A 19,563-nucleotide genomic window follows, 5' to 3' on the forward strand; every position below is an offset into this window, starting at 1 on the left:
GGCTTCCGTACAAAATGGCGCGGCCCATAGGCACACACCACGGGGGTTGTATCCTCCTGGCCAGCCACTGGGCCGGAAGTGGCTACGGCTTTTATGCATCCGGGTGGGTGCGCCCAGACCGCCGCGGGGGTTCCAGCTTGTCAGCGTGGGGTGCCGCAGGTGTTCGGTCGAGGCTGGAGGCCGCAGGTAAGGGAAGCTCGGGTTGGCAAAGTCCTCTCTGGGGTTGTGTGGCAGGCAGAGGGGTTTCCAGCGCGGCTCGAGAGGGTGGTGATGCTGAAGGGACCACTTTGCGCGTGGGCGACTGTTGGGCTGCAGAGGTGCCCAGGCGTTGTTGGCACTGCCCCTCTCCCCGCCCTGAGGCGCGGCCTCTTGGCCCCTCACTCTCGGTGTGGGCGGTTGAGCCCTCAGGTTCGGGGAGGACTCGTCCCGCCATTGGTCCCCAAGCCTTCCCGGGCCGCCCCTTTCCATCCGCCCGTCTCCTCGTCAGGAGCATCCACCAACCCTTCAAGGCTTTCTGACCTCGTCAGTTAAAAAGCAGCCCCCGCCGGGGTTCCTCCGGGCTTCGGGGGACCCGCCCCACCCGGGACCTGCGGGGCCACATCGCTCGCCGCCCGTCGATTTGCTGGGCACCACCTCTGGCTTTGGCTTTTCACCTTTGGCTTTGGCTTTTTTTTTTTGGCGGGGCAGATCAAACTAGAACTTTAAATCTTATTTATTAAAAATGGACAGCTGTTCACCAAAATTCAGACAACTCAAGTATTTATAAGCTTTGGTACACGATTGGACGCAAATTCCCTTATGTAACCATTCCTTAGAAACACAGAACTGTTTTGTTTTTAGTAACTTTTTTTTCTTTTTTTCTTTTTTTTTTTTTCTTTTTTAAAGAACTGGAGTAGTGGGGAGGGGGAGGGTCTCTCGCTATGTAGCCCTTTCTGGCCTGGAACTCAGGGATCTGTTGGCCTCTGCCAAGTGCTGGGATTAAGTCAAGATTTATTTTTGTTTATGTGTGTGCGTTATTTGGAGCCGGAGTTGCAGCCGCCTGTGAGCTGCCTGGTGGGAGGGAGTGTGCTAGGAGCTGAATTTGCGTCCTCTGGAAAAGTAGCTGGTGCTGTTGAATTATTTTGTTGAAAATACATCTTTTTCTCTTCACATAATATATTCCGACTGTGGTATCCACTTCCTCCACCCCTTCCAGTTCCTCCCCACCTCCCTTCCCATCCGAATCCACTCCCTTTCTGTCTCAATTAGAAAACAAACAGGCTTCTAAGGGGTTATAATAAAATCGAACAAAATAAAATATAAGCTAAATAAAACCATCAAATCAAAATTGGACAAGACAAACAGCAAAGACACCAAGAGAAGACATACGAGTCAGAGACCTGCTTGTTTGAATCCTCAGGGATCCCATAAAAACACTAAACTGGAAGCTGTAACTTAGTGGAGGACCTGTTGAACTCCTGCGTGGGCCCTGGGCATGAAGCCCCAGCCTCTCATGAGTTCCTATGAGCTTTGTTGAGTTCATGTAGAGGGTCTTGTTTTTTAGTGTCCTTCATCCCCTGTGGCTCTTACACTCTTTCCACCTCCTCTTTGGGGTGTGGGGTCCCTAAGCCCTGAGGGGAAGGGTTTGATGGGAGGCACCACATTTAGAGCTGAGTGTTCGAGGTTTGTCACTGTCTTAGTTAGGGTTTTACTGCTGTGAACAGACACCATGACCAAGGCAAGTCTTATAAAAACAACATTTGATTGGGGCTGGCTTACAGGTTCAGAGGTTAAGTCCATTATCATCAAGGTAGGAGCATGGCAGTATCCAGGCAGGCATGGTGCAGGCAGAGCTTAGAGTTCTATGTCTTCATCCAAAGGCTGCTAGTGGAAGACTGACTTCCAGGCAACTAGGGTGAGGATCTTAAGCCCACGCCCACAGTGACCCATCTATTCCAACAAGGCCACACCTCCAAATGGTGCCATTCCCTGGCCCAAGAATATACAAACCATCACAGTCACTCTGCACAGTGTCCAGCTGTGGGTCTCAGTATTCACATTCTGCTACAGGAGAAAACTCTTGATAAAAGCTGAACTGATCTAGGAGTATAGCAGTATGTCATTAGGAGTCATTTTACTGCCTCCCCCTTTATGAAGAGTGGTATTTGTTCTCACCCAGGTCCCTGGATTATCTAGTTTCTTGCTGTTGGTCACCACAAGCAATGTTGGGTATAGGTTCCATCTCAGAGAGGGAGCTTTAAGTCAGATGAGATGTTGGTCAGTTATTCCATGAGCTTTGTTGTCACCACTGCCCTAGCATATTTTGGAGGCAGGACGCCACTGTAGATCAGAGGATTTGTGGCTGGCTTGATGTTTCTCTTTTGGTGGCATGTAGAGTACTTTCCTTCCTGTACCAAAGGCACTAAACCATAGGGGTGAAGGCTCTACGTGGGCGCTAGCTTGTTTCTCCATGTTCAGTGAGTTCAGCAGTGGGGCTTTGGAGTTAGTTTCTGGAGAGCAACCCATAGTCTTGGCAACAGACTCAGTTGTTTGGGGATGAGACGTCTTTGGCCAACAATTCAATTAGGTGTAACCCAGTCCTAGTACCAGAAGCTTCATTTGGTGACAAGGTACCTGGCTGGGACTCTGTCTCCCCCATTATTTGGCTATTATATTTAGATCATCTTTATATATTTATTTATTGTAGGAAGCTTCTATTGTATTTGGTTTCCATACTAATTTTAATTGTCTCCCCCATATTCCCTACCTCTTCCCACTTGATTCTCCTGTTCTAGCCCCCACCTCATCCATCTATAACTATTCTGTTTTCTTTTCCTAACGAGAGCTTTCTATCCCCCTTATACCCCAACTCTATATCTAATCTTAGTGGTTCTATGGACAGTAGCTTGGTTATCATTGACTTAACTAATATCTACATATAATTGAATATTCACTATATGCAAGTGCTAACTGAAATAATTATATACAATAATGAATTTTATTATAACATTTTCATACATGTATACTACCTATTTATGTGTATTGTGATGATAAAAGAGATAGCAACTAAAAAGTTTTAATAATTATCTAAATTAAAAAGCATAGTAAAAAAGTTATAAAGAAAAAGTATTTAGTCAAGTTTAGTTTGTTTCCTTTTCCTTCTTTCTTTCTTTCTTTCTTTTTTTTTTTTTTTTTTTTTTTTTTTGGTTTTTCAAGACAGGGTTTCTCTGTGTAGCCCTGGCTGTCCTGGAACTCACTCTGTAGACCAGGCTGGCCTTGAACTCAAAAATCTGCCTGCCTCTGCCTCCCAAGTGCTGAGATTATAGGCATGTGCCACCACTGCCCGGCTAGTTTGTTTTCAAAGCATACTCTAAAATACTTTTTAAAATTGCAGTCCATATATATGATCTTTAAAAGTCATGTAAAATATTTAAACAAAACATCCTCTTTGAATACTCTCTTCTCATCTGTATCTTTACTTAAAAAAAAAAAAGAAGAAAGAAATGTTTGTGGATTTGTTTTTTGAGACAAGGTCTCACTGTATAGTCCTAGATGGCCTTGAATTTACAGATAGTCTCTGCCTCCTGGGAAAAGGCCTGAACCACCATGTCCAGCTGGGTTTTTAAAAATTTTTATTCTTAGCTGGGCAGTGGTGGCACACGCCTTTAATCCCAGCACTTGGGAGGCAGAGACAGGCGGATTTCTGAGTTCGAGGCCAGCCTGGTCTACAGAGTGAGTTCCAGGAGAGCCAAGATCTACACAGAAACCCTGTCTCGAAAAAACCAAAAAAAAAAAAAAAAAAAAGAAAAAAGAAAAAAACCTTTATTCTTTTATATGTACACCTTGGTGTGGGGGGAGGGGGGAGAGGGAGGAGAGATCATGAGGGAGCATGCCCAAGCACCCAAGCTCATGACAGAGAGAGCACAGTATCTCCGGAAACTGGAGTTACAGGCTGTTGTAAGGTGCCCAGTGTAGATGATAGAAACCGAAGTTGGATCCTTTGAAAGAGCAGAAGTCTCTCTCTTTTATTTAAATTTTGTCTTTTTTATTTCTGTATATGTGTATTGTCTGCATATATATATCTGGAAAGCCAGAAGAGGGTATTGGATCCCTTGGAATTGGAGTTATAGGTGGTTGTAAACTGCCATGTGGGTACTGGAAAATGAAGCAGCTGCCAGTGCTCTTAAGCCATCTCTCCAGCCCAAGCGGCAAGTTTCTTAAGTGCTGAACCATTTTTCCAGCCCTGTTTTAAATTCTTTTGTTGTTGTTTTTATTAATTTATTTTCATTTATATGAGTACATTGTAGCTGCCTTCAGTCACACACCAGAAGAGTGCATCGGATTCCATTAGAGGTGGTTGTGAGCCACCATGTGGTTGCTGCGAATTGAACTCAGGACCTCTGGAAGAGCATTCAGTGCTCTTAACCACTGAGCCATCTCTCCAGCCCTGTTGTTTGTTTTTTGAGTAGGGTCTTTTGTGCAACAGCTCAGGCTGTCTTGGAACTCACTTTGTAGACAAGGCTGGCCTCAAACTCACAGAAGTCTACCTGCTTTTGCCTCTAGAGTTCTGGGAATAAATGCTCCTATTTAAAAATTTTTTAAAATAAAAAAAAATCACATTTATTGCTGGACATGGCAGCACATACCTTTAATCCTGCAGTGGGGAGGCAGAAGCATGTGGGTCTCTCAGTTCCAGGGCAGCTGGGGCTACATAGTGGGATCCTGGCTCACAAAAATCAGTTGGGAGGCAAGAGAGAACTCAGTGCTTTTCTGGAGGATCCACACTGGATTCCTAGCACCCACATGGTCATCTGTAACTCCAGTCCCTCTCTGGCTGCCTCAGATGCTACACACATATTGTTGTTTCTCTTGGTTGCTTTTGAGACAGGATCTTCTCTATGTCTCCCTGGCTGCCTTGGAACTCACTATGCAGACCAGGCTGGCCTTCAACTTACAGAGAACTCTACCTCTGCTTCCTGAGTGCTGGGAATATAGAAATGTGCTACCATGCCCAGCCTATCTATCTATCTATCTATCTATCTACACACACATACATACATACATACATACACATATATATATATATACACACACATATATATGCACACACACACATATATATGTACATATAGACACATACATATATATGTAAGAGTTTATTGAAGGGTTGGATCTGAGAGGAGATGAAAGGGGGTGAGTAGAATCAAAGTACATTATATGAACTTCTCTAAGAACTAATAAAAAAGTGAATAAGAAAAAAATCATTAGACTTACAAATGTGTACTTTTATAAATATGACATATTGTACATACTCTGTAACTTGATTTATTTTTAAAAATGGTTACTAAAATGATTTTGCCCATCTGCAGAGACAAGCCTACTCTTTCTACTTATTCTTTAAACTCCACATCATGCAGACATTCCATACCATGCGAAATTTAGTAGGTTTCTTGTTTTCCACTTACCCAGTGCCATAAGCATCCGTCCACATGGTTCTGTGTGCCCATATGGACATTTCTGGACATAGATCCCTGTGGGTAAAATTGCTGGGTGGGAGGCTTTGGAGATCTAATAATACCATTTTGCCTTCAAATCATCTGTCAAAATACCTGCCTCTCCTAGGCTTTGGTTTTGATTTTGTTGTTGTTTGTATGTTTTTTTTTTTTTTCAAGACAGGGTTTCTCTGTGTAGCCCTGGCTGTCCTGGAACTCATACTAAAGACCAGATGGGCCTTGAACTCACAGAGATCTACCTGTTTCTGCCTAAGTGCTGGGATCAAAGGCGTGCGCCACCACACATGCTGGATATCACTGTTCTTTGTCAGTCTGAAGGATGAAAGATGATTTTTCATTGGGGTTTTGCTTTATATTTATAGTCTCAATTACTAGTGGGATTGAAGTCTTTTCATAGTTGGCCACGTGTATGTCTTTTTTTTTTTTTTTTTTTTGAGAAATACTACTTTGCACTGGGCAGTGGTGCCGCACGCCTTTAATCCCAGCACTTGGGAGGCAGAGAGAGGCAGGCGGATTTCTGAGTTCGAGGCCAGGTGGTCTACAAAGTGAGTTCCAGTTCAGCCAGGGCTACACAGAGAAACCCTGTCTCGAAAAACCAAAAAAAAACCAAACAAAAAAAAGAAGAAAGAAAAAGAAAAAAGAGAAATACTACTTTGCATCGAAATTGAACTGATCTTTTCTTATTGACTTATAGTGGTGTTTTATGGTCTCAGTTTTACTCTTATATATTTTCATTAGTTACTTTTGAGACAGGATCTCAGCTCAGGCCAGCCTTAAACTCATCCTCCTCTTGGCTTTACTTCCAGTGCTGTGATTACGGGCATGTAGCTGCGTACATTTTATTTTACTTTATTTTAAATTTTTATATTTTTAAAAGACTTGTTTTATTTTTAACCATGTATTTGTGTGTTCATGTGTGGGTATTTGCACATAAGTGCAGGTATAGAAGGGACCCAGACACATAGGATGCTCTTGTGCTAGATTTACAGGAGATTGTGAGTCGCCAGACATGCATGCTGGGAACCAAACTTAGGTTTTCTGCAAGAGAAGTGCAAGCTCTTAACTGTTGAGCCATCTCCCTAGGCCCTTATTTTATTTTATTTTATTCTATTTTATTTTATTTTTCAATGCAAAAGCAAGAGGTTTATTTTCTGATGCAATGGAATCAACCTTCAATTAGCCTCTCAAGGCAGGTGACTAGAAGGTGACCTTATTTTATTTCTGAGATAGATTTCCCTATATAGTTCTGGCTAGTCTGGAACTTGCTATGTAGTCTTGAACTCACAGAGCTATGTCTGCCTCCACCTCCAGAGTATTGAAATTAAAGGTTTACACTACTGTATCTGGCTTTATTTTTAAATTTATTGTATTTTAAATTGTATGTATGTGTGTGTGTGTCTGTACATAAGTGCAGATTCCTGGAGAGGATGGAAGGGGGCATGGAATCCCCTAGAGCTGGAGTTACAGGTGACTTTGAGCCACTGGGCATGGGTGCTAGGAACTGAACTCAGGTCCTCTGGGAGGGCAACAAATAGTCTTACTACTGAGCCAACTCTCTAGTCCCCAGATATGTATGTTTTAATATTTACTCCCATCACACTAATTTTTAAAGTTAAGACTTGTTCTTTAACCATGTTGAATAGTCATAGAAATAAAGTTTTGCATTTTGTTTTCCTCTATTGATTTTGGCTGTGTGTATTTGTGCTGTGTGGCTATTGGTCTCTATCCTAGTGGTTCTCAGCTGAGAGATATTTGACTCCCAGAGACCACTGGACAACATCCAGAGAGTTTCGGTTAACTGAAGTGGTGCTATCATTAGCCTCAGTGAGGAGGTGCCAGGGATCGTGGTGCTGAACATTTTGCAGTGCCCAGGATAGGGTCTCCCCTCCAACCTCTTCTCCCCCCAACCCCTGCCCCAGCACAGTTCTTCCAGCCCTAAATGTCTGCTGTGCTAAGAATGAAACATTCTGTGTTCAGAGAAGGCTCTTTCCCCTCTAGTTTGTTTCTTTGTTTACTTTATTTTTGTGAGTACACTGTAGCTGTCTTCAGACACCCCAGAAGAGCACCAGATCACATTACAAATGGTTATGAGCCACCATGTGGTTGCTGGGAATTGAACTCAGGACCTTTGGAAAAGTAGTCAGTTCTCTTAACTGCTGAGCAGTCCCCTGTAGTTTATTTTTAAGAATGTTTTAAAAAGGAAGTTTAAATGTTTTTTACTATTAGACAGTTTCATACCTTTGTATAATGAATTTGACTCTCTTTTTTAAAAAGATTTTTCGGGCTGGAGAGATGGCTCAACGGTTAAGAGCACTGACTGCTCTTCCGAAGGTCCTGAGTTCAAATCCCAGCAACCACATGGTAGCTCACAACCATCGGTAACGAGATCTGGCACCCTCTTCTGGAGTGTCTGAAGACAGCTGCAGTGTACTCATATACATAAATAAATCTTTAGAAAAAAGAAAAGAAAAGAAAAATCTTTTTTTTTTTAATTAATTTATTTATTATATGTAAGTACACTGTAGCTATCTTCAGACACACCAGAAGAGAGCATCCTATCATTACAGATGGTTGTGAGCCACCTTGTGGTTGCTGGGATTTGAACTCAGGACCTCTGGAAGAGCAGTTAGTGCTCTTAACCACTGAGCCATCTCTCCAGCCCTTAAAAAGATTTATTCATTCATTTTATGTACGTGAGTACACTGTAGCTATCTTCAGTAGAAGAGGGCATCAGATCCCATTACAGATGGTTGTGAGCCTTCATATGGTGAGGACCTCTGGAAGAACAGCCAGTGCTCTTAACCACTGAGCCATCTCTCCAGCCTGAATTTAACTCATTTTATTTCCATTACTGTTCTCATTCTGTAAGTGCAAGGGCTATGATGTGTTGAGAAAACATTCTTTTGAAATTTTTTGTTCTTGTTTTTGTTTTGAGATAGATTTCTCTGTGTAGCCCTGGCTGCCCTGGAACTCTTTCCAGGCTGGCTTTGAACTCAAGAGATCCCAGGCAAGCCTTGAACTCTCACTCTCCTACCTTACTCTCTTGAGTGCTGGGATTACAGGTCTACAACATCAGGTTCAACTCGCCTAAGATTTTTTAGGTGTTTTAGTTTTTCTTTACTTTCTCTAGAATTGGTGTGTAGTGTGTGGCACTGTTTCCCAAACCGTGTTTCTGTAAGTATTTGGCCTATTTTTGAGCCATAAATCTGAAACTCCATATTTATCATTTATTAATTAATTTTTTTTATAGACACACAAAATCTGTTTCTGGACTCTGTATTATTCTCTGGCCTGTTTTCAAAATTGGCATTAATGCCTTTTGATATCTGGTAAGGTAAATTTTATGATTATCTTATATTATTGAAAGGTCTACTTCATCTGCTCACATGTTCTTTTGCTTTTTAAAATATTTACGTGTATGTGTGTGTGTGCACACATGTGTATATGTGCAGGCCCTGAGTTAAAGGCAGTTGTAAGCTGCCTGACAGGTTCTTTAAACTGATGCAGGGCCTCTGGGAGAGCAGGGAGCACTGGCTCTGCTGAGTCATCTCTCTGTCCCCGTGGCCTTATTTTATAAGTGGGCTATTTTTAGTTTCTTTTTCAGATTTAATTTTAGAACCAATTTTTAAAAATAGTATTTTAATGGCTTTAGTGCGGTATAATTTATACGTCATGCAATTTGTTACCCATTGTATACAAATTGATGATATTTAGTATAGTCATAGAATTATGCCACCCTCACCACATTTTAGTTTTAGAACACCTTTATTACCCCCTCATAAAACCTGATCTATATAAAAGTCATTCCCCAACCCCCAAATTCCTTATGCCCCATTTGTAGGGAACTCCTTATCTCTCTGTCTTGTCTTTTGTGACTAGCTTCTTTATTTAACATGTTTCTAAGGTTTGTGCCTAGTAGAATATATATCAGGACTGTATTGCTTAATAAAAGTCTATTCTATGACATATATCTTTCTTTTAAAAATTTAATTGTGCTTGTGTGTTTTGTTTTTTTTTTTTTTTTTTTTTTTTTTTGTTTTTTTTTTCTTTCCATTTTTTATTAGGTATTTAGCTTATTTACATTTCCAATGCTATACCAAAAGTCCCCCCCATACCCACCCACCCCCACTCCCCTACCCGCCCACTCCCCCTTTTTGGCCCTGGCGTTCCCCTGTTCTGGGGCATATAAAGTTTGTGTGTCCAATGGGCCTCTCTTTCCAGTGATGGCCGACTAGGTCATCTTTTGATACATATGCAGCTAGAGTCAAGAGCTCCGGGGTACTGGTTAGTTCATAATGTTGATCCACCTATAGGGTTGCAGATCCCTTTAGCTCCTTGGGTACTTTCTCTAGCTCCTCCATTGGGAGCCCTGTGATCCGTCCATTAGCTGACTGTGGGCATCCACTTCTGTGTTTGCTAGGCCCCGGCATAGTCTCACAGTGTTTTGTGTGTGCACTTTTGAAAATACCAGAAGAGGGTATTGGACTTGAAGGCAGTTGTGAACCATCTGATAGGGATGCTGGAAATCAAACTCTGGTCCTCTGAAAGAGCAACAGGTGCTCTTAACCACTCTCCATCTCTAAGACTGTGTTAATGGACCACAAACTGGATGGGTTAAAATAATGGAAACCAATTCTCCCACTGTTCAGGAAATTAGAGGTGCATAATTAAGGATTAAGGTGTTAGGAGGACTGTACTGTCTCCTTGGTGGGGTGTTGGGTATGGGAGAGTTGTTCCTTTCCTTCTAGCTTCTAGTGATAAAGACCTGTGGCTTTCCTATGTTTGCATGACTTCAGTCTCTGTCTCCATCTTCTCCAGCCTTCTTTCCCATGTGTCTGTCACTTTTGACTCTCTGTCTTTCTTTTGCTGTAGGATACCAGTCACGCTGGATTAAGGCCCACTCTACACCAGTATGACCTTGTCTTATCTTGATAACACAAGGAAGACCCTATTTCCTAATATGGGCACAGTCACAGGTTCTGGGGGCTAGAATGTCAACATACCTTTTTGGAAGACACAGCTCAACTCACAACCTGTAGCAAAGCTGTTTTATGTGCCTTACCAGTTAATAGGCTTTGGGTTCTTTCCACCTTGGGGCGGTTACAGACAGTGTTGCTGTGCACTTTCTGTGGATGTGTTTGCATTCCCTTCTATGCGTGGATGTAATGGAACTTGGAGCCCTGTGGTGTCTTTATGCTTAACTGTTGAGGACCTGCCAGGCTGTTTTCCAAAGCAACTGCACCGTTTGGCATTTCCACGGACAGTGTGTGAGTTTCTCATTTTTTCACAAACTTGCCAGTTCTTTTTATCTGCCTTTTTGAGAGATATGGTAGTGGTTTTGAAGCATTACATCATTGTGGTTTTGAGTTGCAATTTTCCTAATGGTTAATGATGTTGAAGAGCATTTCATGTGCTATTTGGCCATTGCTCAGTTGTCTTTCAGATTTCTAGTCATAGTCTCAAGTGAGGTTTTTTTTAAATTGGTTGACTTGTCTTTTATTACTGAGTTATAAGAGTTTATATTCTAAACACCTGACCTTAACAGATACATGGCTTGCAAATAAATATTTTCTCCAATTCTTCAGGGTCTGTTGGGGATGTCTGGGTAGCTAATTTCTTTCCTTTGCTTTTTGTTTTTGTTTGTTTGGTGTTTTTTGTTTGTGTTTGTTTGTTTGTTTGTTTGTTTTTGAGATCTGGTTTCTCTGGCTTGGCTTGGCTGTCCTGGAACTAGCTCTGTAGACCAGGCTGACCTGGAACTTACAGAGATCCACCTGCCTCTGCCTCCCAAGTGCTGGGACTAAAGGTGTGCACCACTACCACCCAGCTGTCATTTTTTGAAAAGGATTTTTAAAATGAGGTTTATGTTGAATATGTGTTTTATCTTGAATATTCTCAGAAAGTAGTTACTGGCCGGGTGTGGTGGCGCACGCCTTTAATCCCAGCACTTGGGAGGCAGAGGCAGGCAGATTTCTGAGTTCAAGGCCAGCCTAGTCTACAGAGTGAGTTCCAGGACAGCCAGGGCTACACAGAGAAACCCTGTCTCGAAGAAAGAAAAAAAAAAAAAGAAAGAAAGTAGTTACTGTAGTTTGGATGTGGTAAAGGAGTGTACCCCAGTGTGGTACTATTGGGAGCTGGTGTGACCTGTGGGAGATGGGGTCTTGTGGAAGTTCTCAGGTCAGCTGGGTGTGGGGAGATTATTGAGAGACCTCGGCTCCTTTACCAGCCTTTTTGTTGTTGTTGTTGTTGTGAGACAGGATCTGTGTCTGTAGACCTGGCTAGTCTAGAATTTGGTAGGTAACCCAGGCTTCAAACTTGCTGTCCTTTCTCAGTCTTAATACTTCTGGGATTACAGCTGTGTGCCTAGCTTCTATGAAGTATTCTTACTGACTTTAGAGGTTGGTTGGTTGGTTGGTTGGTTTGTTTGAATTCTAGGCTCTGGTTTTCCCTAGAAATTCTCTTTGTTTTCTGTGTTAGAAACACATGGACTGTGTAAATCACTTCTGTGATTGACTCTCCCTGCTTCTGACAGATTTCCCCACTGAATTGGTCTTAGTTGAGCTTCTTGTCTCTGGATTCCCTTTTAATGAGAATGATATGAACTTGGACTCTGTCTTAAGTACAAACATGGGTGCTGGGAATTAACTCTGGTCTTCTACGAAGTTAACAAGCACTCTTACCACTGAGTTATCTCTCCAGCCTTGTGCTCTCCAACTCTTTGGAGACAATTCCTACTCTTCCCTTTTCTGCCTCCCAAATGCAGGGATTACAGGTGTGTATCACTACCATTTTATTTATTTATTTATTTATTTATTTATTTATTATTTAAAAAATCTTCAGTGCTGGAGGCTATACCGAAGACTTTGAATATGCTGGGCAAGCCATCTACCACTGAGCTAAAAAGTGTTTAAAATTAAGTTTATTTGTGTGGGAGTGTGTGTGTGTGTGTGTGAGTGGTTGCTCATGCGCATGTGGAGGGAGAAATTAAATCTTAACACTTTTGTATCAAAACTTGTTTTTTTTGTTTGTTTGTTTTTTAAGTTTATGGGCACAGAGATCTGGACTTTTTTAGGGGAAAATTTGTCTATGTCTAAATTTGTATTCTATTTATAAATATATTTTTGATGTTTGTTTTGCAGATTGTAGGATCAGTGAAATGCTTTCCTAAAAAGTGAAAGGCTAAAGATGTCTAGACAAAATTTAGTGGCTTTGACAGTGACCACCCTTCTGGGTGTGGCCATGGGGGGATTTGTCCTGTGGAAAGGCATCCAGCGTAGATGGAGTAAGACAAGCAGAGTGATGCAGCAGCAGCCTCAGCAGCCACAGCAGCCGCAGCAGCCGCAGCCACAGCCACAGCCACAGCCACAGCCACAGCCAGAGCATCCACAGCCACAGCAGCAAGTGCCTGGTGGGAGGGAGTGGCCCCCTCCAGAAGATGACCAGCTACCCTTTGGTGCCCTGAGAGCACCCAGAGCCTCATGGGAGGAGAGGATACTCCAGGCAGAGGTGGTGACGGTATCTCAGGAGGCAGAGTGGAATCAAATCCAGCCCTTTCTTAAAAGAGAGTTGGAAGATTTTCCTGTACTTGGAATTGACTGTGAATGGGTGAGTTAAAAAGCATGAGTTTAAAAGCTGAAAAAGAATCTCATTAGCTTTCCTGATTTGGGCCAGGGGGGGGGGGTGGCCAAGAATAGACTGAGCTCAAAGAGAATTACTTTGTTCTCGACTTTCTTGTAAGTATACCTTAGCAGGTGATGCTGATGTCCTCTGGATAGGGGTGACCTTAGAGTTGTTATTCTGGAGTCAGGTGGGCCTTCATGAGTTTCATTTTTACTGAACTGGGCAAGCTAATTAATTAGATTTCCAAGTCTTTCTACTTATTTGTAATAGGAATGTAAGGGCGCCCACTTCTAGTGACACACTCTAAGTACTCAAGTAAATAATCACTATAAAGGTTAAGTACAGTTTTAACTTACAGCAAGTGTTCATCAAATACCAGCTCCTAGCTAGGTGTGGTGGTGCACACCTGTGACCTCAGCACCCTGGAGTGCTAAGGCAAGAGAGTCAGAGCAAGTTCAAGACTATGCTGGGCTACATTGTGAATTTGAGGCCAACCTGGGTTATAAAGAAAGGCTCAGTCTTAAAAAACAAACAAACAAACCCCACTCCCACACTCCCTACCTATTTTAGTTTTTGTTTTCAGTTTGTTTTTGAAGGCAAAATCTAGGCTGGCCTTGAACTTGATATGTAGCTGGGAGTAACCTTTACCTCCTAAGTATGGTTCAAAGGTGTTTACTACACTACTGGTTTGTTAATACTCTTGTAAAAGAAGACTATTTATGGATATGTGTGTGCCACCATGTCCTCTGTGTGCCACACTATGGGTCAGACCCAGGGATTCACACATGCTCGCCAAGTGATCTACCAGCTGAGCTACATCCTTAGCTCTTAAGACAGTTTTTCTTTTTTTGAGGTTTGTTTTTCTTAAATTTGTGTTTTGGTGGTTTGTGTATTCTCATATATATATATATATATATATATGTGTGTGTGTGTGTGTGTGTGTGTATGTATATGCCAGTGCATGTGTGCTGTGCTGTACATACATGTGTAGGTCAGAGGACAACTTTTCGGATAGGGAAGCCATGGCCCTGGCCTTAAGGACTTAGAACTTCTTATGCAGGAGAAGGCATACAGACCAAGTTCATACATGTAGAAAATGCCATGGTAACTACCATGGCTCTAAAGGTATTTTCAAAGGATTTATCAAACACAGTGTCACAAGAAGGAGGAGGAGGGATATTTTATACTCAAGGTAACCAAGATTATAAAGAAAAAATAGGCACTATCACAAAGAATAACACTAAAAGTTTCCAGGTGGTCCTCTGTCTCTGCCTTCCTCTCTGAGGAGCTGGGAGGACAGATACGCACTGCTGCATTGGCTTCTTATGTGGGTTCCAGGTTACCCTCTGGTTGTTACGTTTTCTTTTCTAGTACTTTTACCTTTGGGCTGTCTCCCAGCTCCTAGTGTTTTTTTGAAACTGGGCTTCATGGTGTAGCCCATGCAAGCTGAAAAGTCTAGATCCTCTGGTCTCCTTCCATTTTAGTATGAGAATTATATTCTCCTCTATTCCTCTTTTTTTTTTAAAAAAAAAGAAATTTATATTATTTTATGTGTTATGTGTGTGTGTGCAGGTACCAGCAGTGGTCTGAAGAAGGCTTTGGATCCCCTGGGGCTAGAGTTATAGGCTGCCATGAACAGTCAGTCCCACTTGAGAACACAACTTGGGTCCTGTGTAGGAGCAGCAGGTGCTTTTAACCACTGAGTCCTCTCCCTTTTCTTTATTCCTGACTTTTAAAGTCGTTCTTACTCTTGGGTATAGGTTGGCGCTTTTGATACAGATGTTGTCTATTGTTATGACTGGCCTAGTACTTACTACATTGTTAAGGCTTGTCTGGAACTTGCAGTCCTCCTGTCTCAACCTCCTAAGTGTTGGGATGACAGTCACACATACTACGCCTAATCCTTATGCCAAATTTTTTAGAAATTATTTCTGGTACCTATTGATAATAAAATACTCATTGTTCTAAAAATGCCTTTTTTTCAAAGTTTTGTAAAAATATTTTCTCTGAGTGTAGTATTTTAGCTTTGTCATTTTCAAGACTGAATTTCATTGTTTTCTGGTTTCCATTGTTGCTGTTGAAGATAATTGCCACTCTATTTTATTGATTCTTTGTAGATAATCTGATTTTTTTTTTTTATAACTGTGAGAATGTGCTAAGTTGAGTCTGGATTCAGCTTGGGATTCATAAAGCTGTCTGGATATAAGAATTTTTTTATCGGGGCTGGTGAGATGGCTCAGTGGGCAAGAGCACCCGACTGCTCTTCCGAAGGTCAGGAGTTCAAATCCCAGCAACCACATGGTGGCTCACAACCATCTGTAACAAGATCTGACTCCCTCTTCTGGAGTGTCTGAAGACAGCTACAGTGTACTTACATTAATAAAATAAATAAATCTTAAAAAAAAAAAAAAAAAAGAATTTTTTTATCATTTTGAAATTTTTATTTTCTTTTTTGGTTTTTGAGACACGGTTTCTCTGTATAGCCCTGGCTGTCCTGGAACTCACTTTGTAATCCAGGCTGTCCTCGAACTCAGAAATCCACCTGCCTCTGCCTCCCTAGTGCTGGGATTAAAGGCGTGCACCACCACTACCTGGAGAAATTTTCTTTTAAGATGTTTTATGCTATTTATTTTCTTTTGTGCTCTCTTGCTCGCTATGTAGATCGGGTTGTCCTCATACTCACAGAGATCCACCTGCCTACACCTCCTAAGTGTAGGGGAATCAAAGGTATGTTACCACACATGGCACCAGCTTTCTCCTGAGGAGATATACAAATGACCCACTTGGTAAAACAGTGCCTAGAAAGAAATTCTCAGGCTTTGGTGAGTTAAGTCACCAAATTTAACTGTGCTATGCTGAATAGAAAGGTAGAACTTAGGGCAAAGACTCTTACATTTTGTCTTTAGTAGCAATTCTTTGTGGTGTTGACTGCTTTCTCTTGGTAATCTTGATTGTCTCAAGTATAATATAGTTCTTCTCCAGGAACTTATGACACTTAAGGTATTTATCATGCCATTTTCTGTATGTGAGAGCTTGGTCTGTATGTCTCTTCTTCCTGAAAGGTTCTAACGTTCCTGAGGCTAAGGGCTGTGCCATCCATAATTCTGTATGCATTGTGTGATGTGAGCCTCAAACAAGGTCAGAGCAGGCAGGCTTCCTCAGCCTTCCCAGTACCGCCATGGTTGGCAGGTGAGTCTGTGTTGTGAGTAGCTTGCAGGATGTGTACTGTTGGATGCCCACCAGTATCTGCATTCTACCGGCTAGATTCCTACATAGGCTCTTCTTCCTCTGTGATGACTGAGATTTCTCCAGGCTGAAATTTCTCTTCAGGGGTAAAATCACTCTCCCTTTAGAACTACTGTTATAGACACTGAGTTTGAGTTATAATGCTGTTAATCCCATTATAGTTGGTAAGCTGTGTCACCTATAGGCTGAAATTTTCTTTTCCTGAAAAATGAAAAGGAATTTATTTGGTTTCATCTGTTCTGTGGATTGCTTTCAGAATCCTTAAACCTTAAAAGGAATCCTTTAAAATAGGAACAAATTTTGTATGTATGTTTTTCTGGGATACCATTCTTTCAGCATTTTCTCAAAGTTATCTATGACACCCAAAAGATTAAAGATTGACGTAAATGTAGAGATAACATGCATAGTGATTTTCTTCTCTTAAGAGAGAAAGGTCCTACCTATGTTCAGCATTTGTGCTTTGTTTCCGTTTTGATGAACTCCGCCTATGACTTTGTCCCACCAGGATCAGTTATACTGGCAGAGCTGTGTACTGCTCTGCACTGATATTGGTTTTGTGTTTTTGAATCAGGGCCCCACTATATAGCTTTGGCTGACTTGGAGCTCAATATGTAGATCAGGCTGGCCTTAAACTCATAGAATACCCCATATTCCATGCTGGGATTAGAAGCAAAGGCCATGCACATCCTCTGACTGAAAGTGTGTGCCCCAGAGCTCCTGAGTCAGCCAGTCTCTATTTATAGACTGATCAGATTTCAGGGCCCAGAGTTGGCCCTGTGACGCTTATTCAGACTGCTGCTTTATAAGACCCCATATCTCTTAGAACAGGCGCTCATTGCGTTTAACTTCCAATCCATTCTGCTGCTCCCTTTGGTAAGCTAAGGATGTATCTCTTATATTGTTTTGTTGTTGCTGCTGCTGGTTTTTTGTTTTGCTTTGGCCAGAGTTTTGTTTTGTCATACAGCTGTGCAAGGATGTGAACTATGCTGTTTTGTTCTTTTACAGGTGAATTTGGAAGGCAAAGCCAGTCCTTTGTCACTCCTACAGATGGCTTCCCCAAGTGGCTTCTGTGCACTGGTTCGCTTGCCCAGGCTGATATATGGAGGCAGAACACTACCCAGGACGCTTTTGGATATATTGGCAGATGGTGCTATCTTAAAAGTAGGAGTGGGATGTTCAGAAGATGCCAACAAGCTTCTACAGGATTATGGTCTCATTGTCAGGGGATGTCTGGACCTTCGCTACCTAGCCATGAAGCAGGGGTACGGTTTGCATGCATGCCAGGATTCCTGTGGGGGCAAGCATTGTTTATGAGCTGTAGTTAACTAGCGATCAATAATGAAGCATTTAAAATTGTTAGAAACCTAAAGGCTTTGGAAATGCATACTGGATTTGTGAGGAAACATACCAATGTCTGAGAAAGTTTAGTTGGCTAAAATTTCTTTTTTGATGAAACTGTAATCACCTGTAAAGGGGAGGTTATAAACCAGTGACCCACTGGCTAAGTTAAAACTGTTTGCTTTGTTTATTTTTTTCCTGTGTGAAATCTGTTTTAAATCCAGAAGACTAGATATAAGAATCTCTATTTGTGTAAGTTTTCAGAAATTACATAACCTCTGACCTCAGAGTCCAGAGTTGTAGGTGGTAACAGTGGGCCAGGTTTGGTCTTTTCCTTTTTGATGTGCATACTCAATTTTTAAGAAATAATTTAATTACTTTTATTTTATGTGTATTGGTGTTTTGTCTGTATGTATGTCTGTGTGACGGTGTCAGATCTTTGGAGTTGCAGACAGTTGTGAGCTGCCAGTAGGTACTGGGAATTGAACCTAGGACCTCTGGAAGAGCAGTCAGTGCTCTTAACTGCTAAGCCATCTCTCTAGACCTGTGCATACTCAATTTAACTTCCCAAGTCCTCACCACTCCTTGGTAAGCCTAACTTCTAGTCAGCATTTAAGTGTGCAAACCCTGCTTTAGGCCCAAATTATGGTCAGCCTTAACCTTGAGTTGGAGAGAGAAACTTCCCATCTTAGCTTTTCCTTCTGGGGGACCAATTTCACCTCATCTTTTTGGGGGATCACGTGGAATACACAGTTCTCTTATGTCAATTATTTATTTCCTTAAAATTTATTTATTTCCTTTTATGTATTTGTGTGTTTTGCCTGCATGTATGTTTATGGAGGCCAGAGGACATTGGGACCTCTGCAACTGGCATTTCAGAGTTTTGTGAGTGACTGTGTGGGAGTTGGGAACTAAATGTGGGTTCTCTGCAAGAGCATTAAATGCTCTTTTTTTGTTTGTTTATTTGGTTGGTTGGTTGGTTTGGTTTGGTTTGGTTTGGTTTTTGAGACAGGGTTTCTCTGTGTAGTCCTGGCTGTCCTGGAACTCACTCTGTAGACCAGGCTGGCCTCGAACTCAGAAATCAGCCTGCCTCTGCCTCCCAAATGCTGGGATTAAAGGAGTGTGCTACCACGCCTGGCGCATCAAATGCTCTTAACTGTTGGACCATCTCTCCAGAAACCACAGTCATCATTTATACTGACAGGAACAGAAACAACCTCCTGTCCTCTCTTAAATGAAACTGTTACTATAAGGTGGGAGAGTGTCGTAATCTCAGAGAAGACTTAATTAAAACCTGTGCCTGTCTGAATTTTTGAGCATAAGTGAATTTTAATTCTGTTTTTTTTGTTGTTGTTGTTTTGTTTTGTTTTTGGTGTTTTGAGACAGGGTTTTTCTGTATAGCCCTGGCTGTCCTGGAACTCACTCTGTAGACCAGGCTGGCCTCGAACTCAGAAATTCTCCTGCCTCTGCCTCCTGAGTGCTGGGATTAAAGGCGTGCGCCACCAACGCCTGGCTTCCTTTTTAACCTTTTTAGTGAAGTATATTTTTTCCCAATTTTATATGAAAATATTATTATAAAAATTAAAACTCTTCGAAGTTTGAACTAAAGAAGAAAGTGGCATTATTTCTTTTTTGTTGTTTGGTTGGTTTTTGAGACAGGGTTTCTTCTCTATGTAACAGAACAGCCCTGGCTGTCCTGGAGCTTACCAGGTTGTAGACCAGGCTGCCTTCTAATTCACAGAGATCCATCTGCCTCAGCCTCTGGAGTGCTGGAATTAAAGGCATGTGCCACCACCACATGGGCCAAAAGCTGCATTTCACTAGGCCTCTCTGCATTCTTCTGTATATAGTGGGTAAGAAGTTGAGTCAG

At 41.9% G+C, this 19,563-nt stretch overlaps 1 protein-coding gene across 6 annotated transcripts in view; it reads left to right on the forward strand.

Annotated features, from left to right (window-relative positions):
- Positions 1–19,563, forward strand: part of Exd2 (exonuclease 3'-5' domain containing 2) — a 35,041-nt gene continuing 15,478 nt past the window's right edge. For 2 of the 6 annotated variants that reach the window (XM_030247011.1, XM_030247012.1), the window contains exons 1-4: positions 119–186; positions 12,629–13,094; positions 16,172–16,298; positions 17,361–17,617. In XM_030247011.1, coding sequence (XP_030102871.1) covers positions 17,403–17,617 — 215 coding nt within the window. In that variant the 5' untranslated portion in view covers positions 119–186; positions 12,629–13,094; positions 16,172–16,298; positions 17,361–17,402. Of the gene's footprint in view, positions 187–12,628; positions 13,095–16,171; positions 16,299–17,360; positions 17,618–19,563 lie in introns of all 6 variants that reach the window. The other 4 variants (XM_006516415.4, XM_006516414.4, XM_011244225.2 and 1 more) reach the window with 3 other exon arrangements.

This window comes from Mus musculus, chromosome 12 (assembly GCF_000001635.26).
Source record: "Mus musculus strain C57BL/6J chromosome 12, GRCm38.p6 C57BL/6J".
NCBI lineage: Eukaryota > Metazoa > Chordata > Mammalia > Rodentia > Muridae > Mus > Mus musculus.